This window comes from Mytilus trossulus, chromosome 7 (genome assembly GCF_036588685.1).
Source record: "Mytilus trossulus isolate FHL-02 chromosome 7, PNRI_Mtr1.1.1.hap1, whole genome shotgun sequence".
Classification (NCBI taxonomy): domain Eukaryota; kingdom Metazoa; phylum Mollusca; class Bivalvia; order Mytilida; family Mytilidae; genus Mytilus; species Mytilus trossulus.
The window spans coordinates 85,190,429-85,211,626 of NC_086379.1; the positions used below are offsets into that span (position 1 = coordinate 85,190,429).

Genomic DNA, 21,198 nt, shown 5'->3' on the forward strand with positions numbered 1-21,198 from the left:
TTGTTTTTTCCTTATAACTATGTACAGCACATTAAGTGTATGGTTGTATTTATATGTACTTTTTTGTTTGTTGCTGTTGTTGTGTCTTTTAAAATTATATATACAGATATTGCTTTTTAACTTGTTAATTATCATATGCTTATCTTATTTACATGTGACAAGGGCGTGTGTATCTTATTCATGCCAGTGACAATAAAATTACCTATATATATATACGAAAAAATAAAAGAAATGGGTGTAATTTACATAGAAAATTTATGATGTTAAGAAATAAAATAAAAAAGAAATTGCTAATATATCAATATAGTAGCCAATGCTTAAAACATATCTTTCATTTCATCTAGATATGATATCCAGCTTTGCACAGTATGAGACACAGAATGAGTGTGGTCTAGTGTACTAAAAACAATCTTTTTGCTTTTGAGCAACACACTATGCTGTTGACCATTAATCCCCTCAACAAAATATTTGAAAAAAATCTTTTTAATTTCTGAAATCTGAAATGAGAAAAATTGTATCCCCCCACCAATTTGTCATGGCTAAAATTATCATTAATTGATAGTAACTTCTTATTATACACTTACAGCTAATCATCTCATTGTTTTGTGAGTCTTTGTTTACTCCTTGGTTTGGATTGTTATTGTCTTATATACTTTTTATAGACTGAAGAGGAAATGAGTATAATTAATATATATATTACAGTACCGTGGTAGCAGTGTTACGAGTTTGTTGTTAGCTGTACGAGTTTTTTTTAGTGGAACGAGTTTTTTTTAGTGGACGAGTTTTTTTTTTGTGGTACGAGTTTGTTTTCAGTAATACGAGTTTGTTTTTAGTCGTACGAGTTTGTTTTTAGTGGTACGACGTCGAGTGTGTTTTTAGTGGAACGAGTTTGTTTTTAGTGGTACGAGTTTGTTTTTAGTGGTACGAGTTTGTTTTTAGTGGTACGAGTTTGTTTTTAGTGGTACGAGTTTGTTTTTAGTGGTACGAGTTTGTTTTGAGTGGTACGACGTCGAGTGTGTTTTTAGTGGAACGAGTTTGTTTTTAGTGGTACGAGTTTGTTTTTAGTGGTACGAGTTTGTTTTTAGTGGTACGAGTTTGTTTTTAGTGGTACGAGTTTGTTTTTAGTGGTACGAGTTTGCAAATGTACAAGATAACCATAATTCCTTTATAAATAAGTACCTGGCCCGGTACAATATCCCCATTTTTGTAACATCACGAAAACCGTCATCGTTTTAAAAGTTAGACAACCTTGTTGACACGACACGATGGCGATGCAGAAAAACAGGAACTTATTCCAATTGTCATTGCAATGGGTGTCTATTTTTGTCTGTAAGAATACATCTTCAACTTCCATTTACTGTCCACATTCAAGTTATTGAATATACTGCCAAATTGGTTCTGCATGTGTAACCGGAGAGCACGTATCTACTGGTCCGAGAACACAATTAATTCGTAGTGCATTTCTTTTAGAACATAAATGAAAATAAAAAAAATCCCACCTGCGCTTTCTCAAAGAAACTTTTACAGTGTGTTGTACTACTTTTGGGACAAATTATATCAAAATTATAGAAAACTTCATCGCCTCTAACTCAAAATATGGACAATTTTATGTTTAGGGCGTCTTGAAATCTTTTGACAGCTTCCGAAGTGCTCATTTTCAACCTTTTTCAGCTGGACCAAATCACTTCTTTCCTTTAAAATTCTGGACCCAAATTTTTTTACAGTGTAATTTTATCCCCCTACTTGCAATTTGAGGCATTAAACATGGAGAAATAAATTTGGAAGAGGTATAAAAATTAATGGCAAGTAACCCACTGTCAACACTAGGGACTATATTTGTGAACAACGAAAATCAAGGGACGACAATGGTGGTCTCGGACCTAATAGGGTATAAAGAGTTGACAAATCTTAAAAAGACTTGGTATGACCAAAGCTTGATGAATTATAACACTGCTTACAAAGTTTCATGACAATAGGATGTATATTATAGACATTAAGTAAAATTCTATACTCCTCTTTGCGTGTGAAATTTTGACGTTAAAATTGAAAAAAATCAACTATCAACATTTGGGGCTTTAAAAATTCAAATATTGCAAAAAAATACTTTTTAAATGACTTAATATATAACTTATCATGTACTTAAAGCAATAGAGTACTCATTTGATTTATAAGACTTGGCATAATTATTCAAAAGTCAAATTTATATGAGCCTGCGCCTAAAAATTGAGGTTTTTCAATGAAGGGGGGCCTTACATGAAGATGTAATATTTTCCACCAATTTTAAATTTGTGAAGCTTTTTGGTTATAAATAATCCTTACATATGTATTGAAAGTACTTTAAATGGAAAGAAAAGTTACAAATAACATATCATATTAGTTTAAAAGGGTCATGGGCCAACTAAGAGTGGAAAAAATTTAGGGTCAATTTAGGCCGTGCCACATATTTACATTAAAATATGCATATTGAGACTATAAGAAATAAAAATTTGTGTCTTTTTTATCATTTCTATACTCATGTGACATGATACAACAACTCTGAGCACAAAAAGACTCTTGCAATTAACTGTTCTTACAAGCAGTATGGGCTGATACAAAGATTTTTGCCTTTTTAGGGAAAAACTTGCATGCAATTTATTTTCAACAGGCTTATATTTAAACCACTTGCTATCCTACAGAAGAAAAGAAAGATATTATGTGAAATGGAACAGGTACAATAGACATTGTAAAATGCATTTGATACAAATTTAGAGAGGTCTTCAATATGGACATCAAATTTTATGTACCAAGCTCCCCACTATTGACTTCATCCAAACAAGGCGATAGACAAGGGTCATTTATATAACACATTTTGCACATTTTGTCTGAGATAAACTTCTTTTCTGTAGATTCAGAGTTCATAAATAAGTAAAAGAAGTAGATAAAGGCATAGAAACACAAATATTGACACATGGAAACCTGCCAGATAGAAAGTCAGGATGCCATTTATGCATCAATATTGAAAAAGTTATAAAATGCCTATTTTGACCATAAAATGCCAAAATTGGTTATTTTTGCAGAAATTCTATAAAATAAAAGTTTAAATCCTTTAGTTTCATCCTATTTGACAAGTTGACACCATCAAATAATTTAGGGAAGTTGCCAGAGTACAAATTCTATATTTACAGATTTCACCTCTTAGGTCCGAGAACACAATTAATTCGTAGTGCATTTCTTTTAGAACATAAATGAAAATAAAAAAAATCCCACCTGCGCTTTCTCAAAGAAACTTTTACAGTGTGTTGTACTACTTTTGGGACAAATTATATCAAAATTATAGAAAACTTCATCGCCTCTAACTCAAAATATGGACAATTTTATGTTTAGGGCGTCTTGAAATCTTTTGACAGCTTCCGAAGTGCTCATTTTCAACCTTTTTCAGCTGGACCAAATCACTACTTTCCTTTAAAATTCTGGACCCAAATTTTTTTACAGTGTAATTTTATCCCCCTACTTGCAATTTGAGGCATTAAACATGGAGAAATAAATTTGGAAGAGGTATAAAAATTAATGGCAAGTAACCCACTGTCAACACTAGGGACTATATTTGTGAACAACGAAAATCAAGGGACGACAATGGTGGTCTCGGACCTACTCTACAAATTCATATCGTCACCACCGGGATTCGATTGTTTCGGTTGATTAAGACTGGCCTTATACGTTTTACCTGTACTGAGGGGAAGCAACCCTGCTACACTATTCCCCCACCTCAAGAGTCATCATATCTTCATATATATATGACTCTTAACCAGGTTGGGAACAAACCCTCTATATGGTGATTATACCTGTATAGAGGGTTAATCCTTCTATAGAGGGATAAACAAATCCTTCTATAGAGGGGTATTTTTGTTTAGACTGGATTTAAATCAAGATAGGGCAGAATGGCATTCTCTACTTTTTATGGCAGTAACCTGCAACAGTTGATGCACCAATTGATTTACTTAATTTAATATGCACATGCCCAGTTTGATGCTTATCTGACAAAATATAAAATCTATTGTTCACCATGATTGAAAGCTGTGATGATCAGGTAAACTCTACTCACTTATGCCTCACTGAACAGAATTTCTATTGTTAGATTTAACATGAAATTTAAAGGTCAACGATTCCTTTTGTTGTTGATCAGGTGTTCAAATAGGTATACAATAGATTTTAAGTTTTGTCACTTTAGCAGAAAACTGGTCATCCCAATTATTAGTAAAGTGCATATGTTGATGCATATAATGCTAGAGATTATAGCCAATATAACTAGAAAATGCCATTCTGCCCTAATTTGCTTTAAATCCAGTGCAAACAAAAATACCCCTCTATAGAGGGATAATTTTATCCCTCTAAAGAAGGATTATCCCTCTATATAGGTATAAACACCATACAGGAGTTTTGATCCCAACCTGTTAACAACACAAATCCTGTCTATACTCCAGATAACCATCATGGATTTTTCAGTCAGGCACCCAATGTAACCAGAGCACGTATCTACTCTACAAATTCATATCGTCACCACCGGCATTCGAACCGCGGTCGTCTGGGTGACAGTCAATGCGTTAACCCACTGAGCTAAAGAATCGATTCCCTAGCTCAGATGATTAAGACTGGCCTTATATGTTCTACCTGTACTGTGGGGAAGCAACCCCGCTACACATGGTTAAAAACAGGATAAATAAAAATGTTCATCTCTATTTTGTGAGATTGAAGACTGAGATTGGTTATAATATGAGATTTGAATGTCTTAAATGACTGTGGTGTGGCGTCTTTGGATGCACACGTCTTTGTTGATGGCTACTTTGTCACTGACAATCTTGTACATCATTGTGAGCCTGCCCTATCTGCGTTCTTTTTGGGGAATTTTCAAGCCCAATTCATTAATCATGTCTGTGACACTTGATCTGTGTTTCTGTAGCCCTTGGTGATGTGAGTCTGTTACATGGGTGTTACATGTATAAATACAAAAACACAATGTGACAAAATTATGAATTTTTTTAATTTGATTTACATTTCACTTGACAAAACTAAACATTACAGAGCTCCAGATAAGAATTCACAAATTGGGGTTTTTACCTGCTATTTTCTTATGTAATTGGGTAATAAAGTTTTTTAATTGCATTATCAATTCCAATTCACCCCTCAAGTTAATATCCCTCAAGTTAATATCAAATTGGTTTTTTTCACCACCAAGCTTATTAATATATTGTTTTTTTCATCCACACAATATTGAATATTTATGCAATATCAACGCAAGATGTTTTTCCATCTTATATATGTTTCTTTCTATGTAAATATATGTGCTAGCTGTTTTATTTGGTTTATTCACTGACCAGCAATTGTAGGTTTAATTTGTGTCCTGTTTCAAACGTCTGCCAGGTTTGGATTTTCTCACAACTTATATAAACTGTAAAAAAACGGATATGTGTATTAACAGGCACTCGTCTCAGATTTTCTTCTTCCTATATACCTTTGTAAAAAAATCTAAGATGAGTGCCTCTGTGTGTATTCACACATTAACTGTCAAATTAAGAAAAAACAATATGATATTAACTCTTAGTCTACTTATACTTGAATTTTTTGTTTTATTCAATTTACATAAATCTGGGTTGAGCTGTCTCTTATTGGAACTTTTGGTTTCTGATGCTTTCCTGTGAATTACATATCATGTCATAATTGATTGGGCCTTTCACTTTTTCCAACTGGTTTGGTTTTTGACGACAAAACCAAGTGTTAATTAGCAATGTCCTTGATAAGGTACACAGACACGCCTGTTCGTTCAAATGATAAGGGTAAATAAAGCAAACAGTAGCCAATAAAAGGGTTGAGAACTCATGGTTTTGGCATATAATTGGGTTTTCCTTTGAATTAATTGGGTTATTGAACCCTGCAATGGGCAATTGCATTGGTTTTTTTTATTATTTGTAAAAACAGTTTCATTCAATATATTCAACAAAAAAGTCTTCTCTAGTCTATAGTACTGGACATGTACAGGATAAAGCTTTACTCATGCCAAATATTTTTTTTTTATGAAACAAAAATAAATTCTGCATAATTTTTTGAAAAGTGCAAATTTAACACTGACTAATAGGGAAAAATCAATCGTGGTATAACACCTGTACAAGGAAAATAGTTGTCACAGTTTTTTTGGTCTTTAATGAAAGTGAATGTAGTTATCCAGGTCCAGACAGATATTAGTCTTGTTATATGATAAGTGAATTTAACATTGTTTCTTGCCTGCTGTCCAAGAGACCATATCATATGTTTCTGTTACTATAGTTATTGATTCATTCATTAAGCTTTATATTTGAGTTTGACTATTGACTTATGGTTTTAGTTGATTCTGTTTCTATAACTATTGATTTATTAATTAAGCTTTATATTTTAGTTTATATATATATATATCTTTATTTCTCAACAAACCAAATTACAATGGTATAGAGATACACACAATAATCACATAGTGTATATGTACAGACATACAAAAATTATACGAAAGCAAGAGGAGGTACATATCATATATTACGATATAAATATTAAACTAAATGATATCAAGTACATGAATTACCCAGGAGAGCCTAAATGAATATTTACAAGTCTTATATATTTGCACAAGTAATTAAGATCAGAAAGATTTTTACTATTCATCAGTTCATTAAATTTCAATGCATTTGGTTGATTTATATATTTTTTTCTCAAAAACTGTTTACAATCATCATTGAATACAGAACACATAAAAATATAATAAAATTCATCTCCGATGTCGCCAGAATTACAAAGTAAGCATTTTCTATTTTCTCTTGCAACGTTTTGCCATCTACCAGTCTCAATAGGAAATCTATGACTTCCTGTTCTCAATCTACATAATGTAATAATATTTCTATCATCTAAATTTTTAAAATAATATTCAAATTCACAGTTTTCTTTATACGTACGGTAGTTTATAGCTTAGTTTGACTATTGACTTATGGATTTCATTTGTTCTGTTTCTTTAACTATTGATTCCTTAATTAAGCTTTATGTTTTAGTTTGACTATTGACTTTTGGATTTCATTTGTTCTGTTTCTATACCTATTGATTCTTTAATTAAGCTTTATATTGTAGTTTGGCTATTGACTTATTGTTTTCATTGGTCCTTTAGTATCTTCCTCCTTTTGATTATGACATGAGATATTATTATTTATTTTTGCAGGTTTGCAATGTTTACCTGCAAAAATTCTTCCAACAACTACACCAACAATACTCACAGTAAAGAGTACAATAAATTCTACTGTTCAGAGTCCAACTGTAAAACCTACGGGTGAAGTGGTACTTAATAAAACATCAATACAGACATTGAATGAACTAACAAGTAAAACTTCTAGTAAGTCGATAGTACCAACTGCTGATTTACCAGGATCTCAAAAACCAACTATAACAACTACTAATGATAATAAATCATCTGTATCACCAAAGATTACTGAATCACCATCTAACAAGGATCATGGTGAAATAACTACAATTAAGACACCTGATTTACAGGCTAACAACACTTCTGATGAATCAACAACAAATAAGACACCTGATTTACAGACTAACAACACTTCTGATGAATCAACAACAAAAAAGACATATGATTTAACAACTAACAAGACTTCTGATGTATCAACAAATAAGAGTTTACCCACCATCTCAACAACTAGTAAGCAATCATTGGAAGAAGGCCATCAGAATAAAACACTACCTATCAAAAAAACTGATGGAAAAGAAGAACAGAGTGTACCAAGCCAATCAACAACGACAACTACCAAAAAACCTGATAAAATAACAGTTCTAATTGGACTTAACAAATCAACAACTACCCAAAGTCCAGCTGAAACACATGATCAAGATAGACTAGACAAATTACCAACTACCCAAAAACAAGTTAGAACACAAGATCAGAGTAACCTGGACAAAAATCCAACTGAATCAGCAAATGAGAATGTGCAGAATAATAAGCCTGGCAGTAAGATATCACCAGACACGGCAGAAAATAATGATAGAAAGCAGGATGAAAATAAGAAGCCAATGAATTCAGGTATATAGTAGAGGGTAAAGGATAATGTATACATTTGCTTGATTGTTAGAAAAATCTGATTCCTATATCTGCTGAAAATATATAAATATTTTTTTTTTTTTTTTCAAAGTTAACTTGGCTTCTATGAAAAGACACAATTTTTTATTTGGTCTGTAGCTTTATGATGTATGAGGTTGTTGTGAGAAAGCAGTGTTTACATCTGATATGTAGCCACTTTCTGTTTGCTAATGAATTTATAATTTGATTTTGGATGTAAAACATCTTCTGATTGGCTGACATTGTTTTATCTATCAGCTCATTGACAGAATTTTGTCATGTGACCTTGAAGTCATCAACAGTTTTTCATGATATAGGCCAGCATAAAATTATTAGGTCTGTCTGTCTGTCTGTCTAACATGACTTAGGACACATGTTCCCTATGATATGATCTTTTTTATTTTAATGCAAAATTATAGATTTTACCCCATTTTCACAGTCCACTGTACATAAAAAGTGAAAGTGTGAATGGGCCATCTGTGTATTATGGACACATTTTTGTTTCTGTCCATAAGAATCAACATATCAAACATGTGGTACACACTTAAAAATAACTACTAGTCATTTCTTAAATACTCACTGTACAAGTAAAAAATGTTGTCATTTCATGGCCTACTTTATAACATTTGTTGTGATTTAATTATTAACAGGTACCCTCTATGAAGACAATGAAGACACAGGAGGGCATTTCATGGCCTACTTTATAACATTTGGTTTGATTTAATTATTAACAGGTACCCTCTATGAAGACGATGAAGACACAGGCGTGCATTTCATGGCCAACTTTATAACATTTGTTGTGATTTAATTATTAACAGGTACCCTCTATGAAGACGATGAAGACACAGGAGTGCATTTCATGGCCTACTTTATAACATTTGTTGTGATTTAATTATTAACAGGTACCCTCTATGAAGACGATGAAGACACAGGAGGGCATTTCATGGCCTACTTTATAACATTTGTTGTGATTTAATTATTAGCAGGTACCCTCTATGAAGACGATGAAGACACAGGAGGGCATTTCATGGCCTACTTTATAACATTTGTTGTGATTTGTATAGCAGGATATATCATATATCATAACAAACAAAAGGTAAGACCTATAATTACTTATACACAAACAAAAGGTAAGATCTATAATTACTTATTCACAAACAAAAGGTAAGATCTATAATTACTTATACACAAACAAAAGGTAAGATCTATAATTACTTATACACAAACAAAAGTAAGATCTATAATTACTTATACACAAACAAAAGGTAAGATCTATAATTACTTATACACAAACAAAAGGTAAGATCTATAATTACTTATTCACAAACAAAAGGTAAGATCTATAATTACTTATGAAAGACACAAACAAAAGGTAAGATCTATAATTACTTATACACAAACAAAAGGTTAGATCTATAATTTCTTATACACAAACAAAAGGTTAGATCTATAATTACTTATTCACAAACAAAAGGTAAGATCTATAATTACTTATTCACAAACAAAAGGTAAGATCTATAATTACTTATTCACAAACAAAAGGTAAGATCTATAATTACTTATACACAAACAAAAAGTAAGATCTATAATTACTTATACACAAACAAAAGGTAAGATCTATAATTACTTATTCACAAACAAAAGGTTAGATCTATAATTACTTATACACAAACAAAAAGTAAGATCTATAATTACTTATTCACAAACAAAAGGTTAGATCTATAATTACTTATTCACAAACAAAAGGTAAGATCTATAATTACTTATTCACAAACAAAAGGTAAGATCTATAATTACTTATACACAAACAAAAGGTTAGATCTATAATTACTTATACACAAACAAAAGGTAAGATCTATAATTACTTATTCACAAACAAAAGGTAAGATCTATAATTACTTATACACAAACAAAAGGTTAGATCTATAATTACTTATTCACAAACAAAAGGTAAGATCTATAATTACTTATGAAAGACACAAACAAAAAGTAAGATCTATAATTACTTATGAAAGACACAAACAAAAGGTAAGATCTATAATTTCTTATACACAAACAAAAGGTTAGATCTATAATTACTTATACACAAACAAAAGGGTAGATCTATAATTACTTATACACAAACAAAAGGTAAGATCTATAATTACTTATACACAAACAAAAGGTAACTTCTATAATTACTTATACACAAACAAAAGGTAAGATCTATAATTACTTATACACAAACAATGTAGAATATATTTGGATAATGAGAGGCATAATTTAACAATTATGAGCCATATTATTGCTTTTATTAAAATCATATTGTGCAGGCAAGTGAATAACGATAGTGCAACTTGGAGGATTAAATACATTTGACTAAGTTATCAGCTAATGAAATGAAAAGATTTATTCTGATAAAATTTCTAATAAGCATATCTATATTCCAAAAGTGCTTTGTCAGTTACACTCCTTTTTTCATAAAATGTATTTGTTTATGCCCCATTTATTATACCCCACCCAACGAGTTGCGGAGAGTATAATGTTTTTGACCCGTCCGTCCGTCCGTCAGTCCGTCCGTCTGTCAGTCCGTCTGTCAGTCCATCCGACCGTCAGTTCGTCTGTCCATCCGTCCGTCAGTCCTGTTTCTTGTCATCTCAACTCCTCTCAAACCGCTCAACAGAATTTCACGAAACCTTTTCAGATAATAAGGACATACTATGTAGTTGTGCATATTGACGGGAAATTGCGATTCATTTTTTTTTCTAGGAGTTACGCCCCTTTGAACTTATTTACTTTAGTGTACTACTGCAACAGTTTGTCATCAAAACTCCTCTCAGACCACACAACAGAATTTCACGAAACCTTTTCAGTTAATAAGGACATACTATGAAGTTGTGCATATCGACGGGAAATTGCGATTCAATTTTTTTTCTAGGAGTTACGCCCCTTTGAACTTATTTACTTTAGTGTACTACTGCAACAGTTTGTCATCGTAACTCCTTTCAAACCACACACAAGAATTTCACGAAACCTTTTCAGATAATAAGGACATACTATGTAGTTGTGCATATCAACGGGAAATTGCGATTCAATTTTTTTCCAGGAGTTATACGCCCCTTTGAACTTATTTACTTAAATGTACTACTGCAACAGTTTGTCATAGCAACTCCTCTCAAACCACACAACAGAATTTCACGAAACCTTTTCAGTTAATAAGGACATACTATGTAGTTGTGCATATCGACGGGAAATTTCGATTCAATTTTTTTTCTAGGAGTTACGCCCCTTTGAACTTATTTACTTTAGTGTACTACTGCAACAGTTTGTCATCGCAACTCCTCTGAAACTACTCAACAGAATTTCATGAAACCTTTTCAGATAATAAGGACATACTATGTAGATGTGCATATCGACAGGAAATTACGATTCAATTTTTTTTTAGGAGTTGCACCTCTTTGAACTTATTTGCTTTAAGGTACTACTTCAACAGTTTGTCATCTCAACTCCTCTCAAACCAAACACCAGAATTTCATGAAACTTTGTAGATAATAAGGACATACTACGCAGATGTGCATTTCGACAAGACATTTTTATTCATTTTTTTTTCTAGGAGTTACGCCCCTTTGAACTTATTTGCTTCAATGTACTTCTGCAACAGTTTGTCATCTCAACTCCTCTGAAACCACACAACAGAATTTCATGAAATTTTGTAGATAATAAGGACATACTATGCATATAGATGTGCATATTGACAGGAAATTATTATTGAATATTTTTTCTTATACAAATTTTTTCCTTACACTTATTTAATTTCTCCAATGACAATGTGGGGACGTGGGGTATGTGAGCGTGCTCACTAAGGTTCTTTAATTATGCCCTATTTATGGACATTATGTTTTCTGGTATGTGCTTCCATTCATTTGTTCGTTCGTCTGTTTGTCCATCTGTCTTTTCCACTTCAGGTTAAAGTTTTTAGTCGGTAGTTTTTGATGAAGTTGAAGTCCAATCAACTTGAAACTTAGTACACATATTCCCTATGATATGATCTTTGTTATTTTAATGCAAAACAGAAACTAGAGATTTCCCCCCATTTTCACAGTCCACTTAACATAAAAAATTATAGTGCTGATAGGGCATCAGTGAACTGGGGACAGGTTCAGTTCTTGTTTTTGTTATGTTATACATTATAACCAGTGCATGGCCATGTGTTTTTCATAATAACAATGAATTCTTTATTTCATACCTGAGGCCCTCTTATACAATACAAATAAATAAACATTGATTAGGGCCCTTACAGCTTGATGTCTGATGTGAAGACTGTACTTTGACCTATAATTATTTCTTTTACAAATTGCGACTTGTATGGAGAGTTGTCTCAATGGCAGTATGCCACATCTTCTTATATCTATATAATATATATTAGCGGTAGCTGCACAATATACTTAAAAGATAAAAAGTACAAAACCCCAATACTTTTCTTGTCACAAAAACACAAATAAAGGGACCCACATTTAAAAGTTATATGTTTTGCATGTGTTTCAAATTGCAGAATGAGAGACATAACAAAGGGATCCCATTGTTAACTATTTGATTAAAGCTTAGTATTTTAGATGACCTGGATGCTTTATAATTTGTCACATATTTATTATATGTTTATTGTCCATGACCTAATTTTCTTGATCAATCAATCACTTTTGAAGTAAATGATTATTTTATTGTCTCTTGCATTTCTCACTTATTGTTTTAAATAAAGGCAACAGTGTTATATCACTGATCAAAAGTCATAAATTGATTGAGAGAAAACAAATCTGGGTTATAAACTAAAACCAAGGAAAAGACATCAACTATAAAACAAAAACAAAAAACAACAGAAACAGTAAAGTACAATAAAAACAAACAACAATTTAACACACACAGAAACGTACTAAAAGATATTTGAAAACTGTCAATAGAAATATTTTGATACAAAAAGCAGTGGATTATTAAAAAGTTTTATTGATATCAAGGACATGTGTTTGAAGCATACAGATTCCTTATAGTTTAAGAAATGTGGATGTGTTACCCTCCACTAATGAGATACATGTTCCAGCAAACAAAACCTCAAGCAATATTGTTTTGTTACAAAATTCATAATTTGGTATTTGAATTCACTGCACCTATGGAACCTTAACAATGTCAACGCAACCATGTTCACATGACCTTCCCCCCATTTAGATAGTTCATTTATAAATGATTAGTTTATATGGTATTGAATGGCAAACTAAGATAATATACAAGCACAGATGTTTTAGCTTTTGATTTTGCCATTTGATATGGACTTTCTGATTTGAATGTTTTTTAGATTTGAAATTTTTGTTATTTTTCTTTTTACACAGCCAAACAAAGTTTTATGAAATTATTTCTTATTTTTTTTTCAGATTCTGGCGTTTATTTTAGAAGGTAAAAAAGATGGATCACGAAGGAGACCAAACAGTAAGGAATATAAAAGATTAAAGACAGATGAAGTTATGCCATCATTGGAGAAAAATACGTCTGATAACAAATATATATACTGATTTAAGTAAAGTATAAGTGAAAGACATGCCATTAAATCAGAAAATAAATACAAATCTATACATATACTGATAAAAATTGTGATAATAGTTATTATAAACCAATAATTATATATTATTTATGTTTTTTTAAACGAGATGCATTTTCTCATTCTCATCTCATCGAAGGGCGGAGCCCTGAGATGAGATTAGAATGAGAAAATGCATCGAGTTTAAAAAAAACATAAATAATTTATTTATCGCTATTATTTGTATTTTCGAATATCACTAAATTTAAATTTCAGTAAAAAAAAGTATCTTATACGATGATAATGCATTTTCTTTTGTGGTACTATTTTTTTTTTGCGGAGGCTTGTTTGATATAAATATGTAGTCGCTCAGGTAGTTCATTCATTTGAAAAAAGATATCTCATCTGACCATCCGGCGTGTTTAAATATTGCAAAGACCATTTTCACTGTTGATAAGCTGTAATTTGGTGTTTCTACGTATCAAAATGAAGCGAACGGTTGAATATATAATGTATTTTCAAAGCAGACGAAGAAATATACATGCATGAAGAAATGTACATGCAGACATACCTACGATGATTTGTCTAATTGAAGTAGACATATGTAAAAAAGGACATTTTTTATTTGTTAAAAACATGATTTGATTACTTTTATTAACTTCCAATAAATTATTTAACGGCGAAATTCACGGTAAAATATTAAAAAGGGAAACCATCTTGTGTTGTTGACATATCAGCGCGCAGTCATCAGATTACATTTTTTTGTATAGTTCCGGCTAATCTTTTCTGATTGGCCAACACTCTAGCGCATGAATTACATAAATACGCTGTTGCTAAGGACCTTAGAAACTAGCGATAATTTTCATTCTCACTCTACACGAGTGATATGAAAATTATCACAAAAAAACATCAAAGGAAAAATACAGATAATAGCGATAATAGTTATTACAAAACACTTGATCAACAATTAATAATATGGTGAATTGGTAATTTGTCAGCTTTTTGTTTTTTTTATGAAAGCAAATGTGAAAAATGTAACATTTCTTAAAAAGAGAAAGCATGATAAGGAAAATTAATTAAAAGTAAATTTGATGTCATGAAATAGGTTTGGGGTTCAATTGATAATCATGACAGCTAAAATTGAAAAATTGATTTTTTGTTGTGTAACCTATTTTTCAGTAACCTATTTTTTTTGGCAAAATTATTCTGTATATTGTGGCATAGATGTGAAGTTTAAATTAAAAGACAAATAAGTCAGCTTTCCCATTTTGCATAAATGCATATAGGTTGAAGGCCATTATTAATTATATGTAAGACACAACTTAAATGTATTATGAATGTCTGTTAGATTTTGAAGACTGTTTCAACATAGATGAATAATTTCCCTGATTTTTTAAAATTTAAGGCAACTTATCAGACCTTCTCACTCAATATTTCATGTGGAATACTTAGCTGTAGATAATCAAGACAACTAAACATTTACTTTTATTTTCATTAATATTTGCTAATTTCTTTGGTGTTATATTGTCACTGTAAAATAATTAATGTGATAAACAACTGTAACAGAAAAGTAGAATGAGTTATCTATCTTTATGTGAAGTATTTCAAGGGTTAAAATCATTCCAGAGTTTCAGTATAGTCTCTTCATTCATCAAAATTTCATTATCATATGTTACCTGGATCTTCCACCATTGAGATGTTGTCTGCTGATGTTAGTGATAGTTTTGATGGATGTGTAATGAATTGTCATATTGTATATTTAATAGAGGGTTGATAAAAGGTCAAAGGTAACCATTGAGATGTTGTCAGTAACGTTGATGTTAGTGATAGTTTTGATGGATGTGTAATGAATTGTCATATTGTATATTTAATAGAGGGTTGATAAAAGGTCAAAGGTAATGCTGTAGTATATGTACAATCAATGTATTAAGTAATATTTTGCCAACATGAAAAAGATTAGCTTTCACATCCTATTGTTTAATGAAGTGTGTAATTAAAGTGTTCATAAATATTAGTTTTGATCTTTGAAGTATATTATTTATTAGAATAGAAATAGCACAAAAAGTTTCTTAATTGTTTAATGAATGTAAGTTTAAACTATATGAATATTTCCATTGATTTTGATTTGAGATTTCGAAATTGACTGATTTACAAACATATACACATATCAGGATAACTGCACCTGAAAACATGTCAAAGAAGGACGCTTTTGAAGAAAAAGATAACAGCAAATGTGTTGAACTCAACAATGCTCAAGCAAAGAAACTTGTACATCTTTATGTAACAGCATCCACTTTGTTCTAACATTGTTTCATTGTTCAATAACAAAATTTACATGTCCTGAACTACAGTTAAAATGAATGAGGACCATTTTTAAGGTAAAAATGGCATGGAATACAATCAAAACCTTTTTGGACCGACTTGATATCTAAATCTTCCAAGGCATATCACTACCTTTTTGATACACAAAATATAGAGCATTTAACATTCCATAATCCTATCCATGAAAATTTCCAGAAATTTACTGATGTAATATATATGCTGAGATATTTAAGACACAAAAGTATGTTACACTTGTCTAGAAAATTACAATGTCATTGTTAAATAGATCTTTAACAAATGGAGTTATCTATCTTTTTCTAGAATTGCTGTTAAATCAACTTCAACCAATGTAATATTTGATTTTAGTTTGGACTGATAAATTGAAGCAATCTTTACCCTCAGTGCTTACAAGCACTTTGATTTTATTGATATTGATGACTTAGAAATGATGAAGATGTAATACAAACATCAACTCTATTTTGTTTAATATATTTTACTTTGTAATTTTTCATTGTTGTAAGCTTCACCATCACATACAATCTTGGAAAAGTTGGAAGAATGTAAAATGTAACCGTTACAATTTCCTTCAATCCCGACTATTTGTAACCTTCGTTTCTAAAGGCTTTAATTTTTTTTTTATTTAAAAAACTAAAATCCGAGAATTTAAAAACCCACGAACATGTGAATATTGCTCAAACCACGAAAATTGATACCCACAAATTAAGGTACTTTCACAGTATATCAAACATTAGCTTAATTATGAAGATATCATTGTAACCTTGTTACCTTTTATTTTTGTGCTCAATTAATTTGAGTAGATTTGATTGGTAGAAAGTAGATAAGTTGGATATTGGTATTTTGTGATTGTATCCAGTGGTACTCAGTACATAAGTAGAATTTGGATGAGGGTGTTTTCTGATTGTTTAGAAATGATTTCTACTATTTTATTCTCTGTATTAGTAACAACAGTTAGATAAGAGATATCATACCAATCATACTTTATTGTTACTTGCCAGTGATAATTGTTTAGTGACCAAATGTTAAGGCTTATTTAATGTTGTGAATGTACATACATGTGAAAAAGTTTATAAATATTTTTTTTGTATACATTTTGTTTTTTTATTTGTGTAATGTGACTAAGTCTTTATTCTGAATGCAAGTTAATGGATGAATATATGAAGTGCAAATTGTGAATTGTGAACAAGCATGTGGCTCAACACTTTTGAGTCATCTTGCAACCTGTATGTTATATACTGGTATAAAATGTAGACAAATGTGAGGGAAGACTGGAAGTTATGAGTGAATGATTTTTATGCAGAATGTATGAGTGAGTTTTATTTGATAAAGTATTTATATGTTGCTTGCTTTTTTATACCATTAAAGTGTTACTGTATAGTTGATTGGATGTAAACTTAATAGTAATATGAGGGAATGCTATAAAATTATGTGTTTGAAATAAATTTTATTTACTTTTACAAGCGTTATTTTTTGTTGTTGTTGTTTATACATCCATACTTATTATGATATGTGTACCTTATCATTTTGTTTTTATTGTGCTATGATATTTGGTATGCAGTTGTTTTTATTGTGCTATGATATTTGGTATGCAGTTGTTTTTATTGTTCTATGATATTTGGTATGTAGTTGTTTTTATTGTGCTATGATATTTGGTATGCAGTTGTTTTTGTGTTGACCAAACTAATTTCCCTGAAAATTGTTCGGCCAAGACCCAAAGTCTGGGTTTATTTACTTAAAATAAGAGGAACCACTAATAGTATGACTGGACATTTTTGTCATATGGTATAATTTTAATTCTAATGAAATTTGTTCAAGTGTTCATAATTATGACAAAGATACTATCATGCTGTTGGTTTTTATTTTGTTACATAAAAAATACTAACAAAAACTAAGAAATTCTAGGTAAATTAAAAAAGGAAAAATCAATATTACCTGACAAGATAAAACACTTGACTATATCAGACAACGAAAGGAACAGAAAATGGTGCATTTAACTTTGTTTTATAGTTAACTTGACCTCACACTTATATGACAATTGTTTTGACCTTCTTTATATTCAAATATTTTCTACATGTCAGTTATTAAACTCATCATAGATACCAGGATTGAAATTTCATATTTACGCCATACATGCATTTCATCTACAAAAGACTTTATCAGTGATGCTAGAATAAAAAAATGTTAATTTAAAAAACAGTTAATTTATAATTATGAACATATCAATGATAACTCAAGTCCACACAGAAGTGCTGACTACTGGACTGATGATACCCTCGGGGGGGGGGGAATGAATTTTCACAAACAGTGGCATCAACCTAGTGGTTGTAAATAAACTCATTATAGATGCCAGGTTTGAAATGCCATATTTACGCCAGATGCGCATTTCGTCTACAAAAGACTAATCAATGACACTCCATTAAAAAAATGTTAAAAAGGCCAAATAAAGTACAAAGTTTATACACAATACCCTCAATGTCTCCGGTCAGGCGCAAACATATGGTGAGGTTTAACAGGTCTGAAATCTCAACCCCCTATACATAGCAGTTGATTCTTTGGTCATAATTGTAAAAGAGCACTGAGAGACTTATCTATCCGACCGTGACAATCACCATCACAAATTGGTTGATTGAAAAGACATGTCGGTGTCGAAACTCTCTATCGATTGGTGTCGCAGTCTCTGTGATCAGTTTTACCAAAAAATCTTACGACTTAATTTGAGTGTAAGTCATGAAAAAAGAAACAATTTAAAGAAGGTTTATATTTCATTCACATAGAACAGAGCTGCATCAATGAGTGACACATATTACCTCCACATCCTTGTGTATATATAAGAACATTTAAAGAGATGAGTACAGTACAAATTGGATTTTATACATAGAAGATTTTATACTTATACGTGAAGAAAATCAATTGAACAATATATAAATAATAAATAAGATAGGTAATCAGTTATTCTACCTGTTACGCCATGAATGATGTGTTTAGTTGACTACTGATATTAATGATTTACCAGACTGGCATTAATTGAAAGCAATAGCCCATACTCAAGATTATCTTTTTATTCTAGCATTAGTTTTAAACGTGTAATTTAAATATGTTATTCATTTTCCTCTCAGTATATGTAAATAGTGATAGCTGTCAAATTTCTTCCCATCCCCATCGATTTGACTCAAATTATTATAATAGATTTATAACATACTAAAACGTATATCAAAATTACAATAAGCCTAAAATCAACAATTACCAAAGCATGAACTTGATAATAAACATTCTAATGCAACAACGTTTGTAACGTTCATTTTGATTGGATAACGTCACTTTCTTACATGGCATCAATTGACAATTGATGCTATGGGACCTACGCGCAAGCGCAGACGGCATATGACAGCTTTTAAATACATGTTTTAACGTTGTTTTCTGTCAGTTTCATTAGAATGGAGATAACAATATTGTATTTTAAGCTCCGACGGCATCAATTGGGGATTTGATGGTCGCAAATACCCGTTTACTGTCTCCGCTAACGCGTCGCCAGTAAACTTAATTTGCGACCATCAAATCCCCAATTGATGCCGTCGGAGCTTAAAATACAATACAGTTATCTCCTAATTATAATTGCCTGGTATTTTAGTCTAACCAGCCTCACATTAACTATCGAGCTGACCTCTGAATATCTCAGATGATCACATAACCCGATATAAGCATAAATAAAAATAGATTGAAACTTCGTGCAATTGAATTTTTATAGGTCTGTTTAATTTCATTTATGGGTTAGAAAATAAGTTAATTCACGTTTATTCCTGAATAAGAATGCTTTTTTTGTTGATCGATTCAGCCAACGGAATAGTTCACATTTGTTTCACTTTCATTGTTGACATTCTTTTCATTTTAATGACTGAACACGAATAATGCATGCTCAACCAATCTCTAGCTAATGGGTTGAATTGAAGGGCACACGAATACTGATTCAATGGAGTCAAATTATTCACTTGCAAGTGAATAATTCAGCAGCGATAGTTCTCTACTTATTTTGACAAAATTGATCCAAATTGACTAAAAACGATTTATTACTTTTTAGAGAGTTGGGTTAGGGTTAGATTTTTTTTAAAAACATATCATTTATGCGTTCATTTTCTTCAGTTCTACTGTTTCTTTTCCCAAGCAAATATGACCTCAATTACATTTTCCAATTGTTTTGGGGGTTACTGGAGCGTCATAGATTAGTCTTACGTAGACTATACACGCTTCTGACTTTAAAATATTTACATGGTATTTTTGGTGGGTTTTTGACCGAGTTCTTAATATATAATATATTGTTATCAATATAATAGATATATCATAAATATACAAAAATAATCTACATAGGAAAAATAGTACATGCTAGTGCTTTCTTAAAGTCATATATAATTGATGTCTTCGTCAATCCGTGCACATCTAATTTATACATGCACATATATTTTTTACTTATATTTACTCTTTGTTGAAATTTTTCTTTTTAAATACAACCCTTTAATGTAAGCCATATTTCACATTGAGTCCTTGACATTAACGTAGTATTTTTTTTTTATTCTGCACTAACAAAATACATCAAGTTTTACATGAACAATCCCAGAATAATTTGCTATTTATAGCTCACATTATTAACAGTTGCTCACCATAGTTACTTGGTTTGTTTTCTGTCAACATATCTATCAGTATACGATTCCTGGTATAGGCTAATTTTATTACTGATTTTTGTCAACCTTTTATCTTTGTTGTTTAAATAGATAAGCAAAAAACTTACTTTTTAACGGGTCAATGTCTGTCATTTAGGCAATAGTATTGATCATTGCATCTGTAATGGCATATGCACATCTCAGACATTATCAATGTTTCTGTAAGAAAAGCTGTCACTTTTACATAAACGAAGGTCCAATTACGATATCACTTGATTTTGTCATAGAATTATTTCGGGTATTTGAAAAAGCTGAAAATAATTCAATTCAGGCTGCAAACGTTTTACCAAATGAATCAGATATATGTAGTAGTCATGACTTTGCCTATATAACTATAATCTTGAATTAAATACCGTAATAATACCTTATAAAATTTACACATATACATTTGCTTATAAATGTTTAAACAGTACAAAACAAAAAGTGTTACAACTTCAGTTATATTCTCTTTTCGAATACAAATATAAAGTGAATATTTAATTAAAAAGGAC

The 21,198-nt window shown here is 31.0% G+C and overlaps 1 protein-coding gene across 3 annotated transcripts; it reads left to right on the forward strand.

The window, feature by feature from the left end:
• Window positions 1-1,221: 1,221 nt before the first annotated feature.
• Window positions 1,222-17,455, forward strand: LOC134726052 (trans-Golgi network integral membrane protein TGN38-like). 3 transcript variants are annotated; one of them, XR_010108621.1, is made up of 5 exons: window positions 1,222-1,329; window positions 7,211-8,077; window positions 9,097-9,209; window positions 13,513-15,435; window positions 15,544-17,455. XR_010108621.1 is itself a non-coding variant. In XM_063590445.1 (4 exons), the coding sequence occupies exons 1-4, from the start codon at window positions 1,266-1,268 to the stop codon at window positions 13,648-13,650; spliced, it is 1,182 nt and encodes a 393-aa protein (XP_063446515.1). In that variant the 5' UTR covers window positions 1,222-1,265; the 3' UTR covers window positions 13,651-17,455. The 3 variants fall into 3 exon arrangements, 2 of the variants coding, with proteins under 2 accessions (XP_063446515.1, XP_063446517.1); XM_063590445.1 differs by having other exon boundaries at window positions 13,513-17,455; XM_063590447.1 differs by having other exon boundaries at window positions 9,100-9,209; window positions 13,513-17,455.
• Window positions 17,456-21,198: the final 3,743 nt, after the last annotated feature.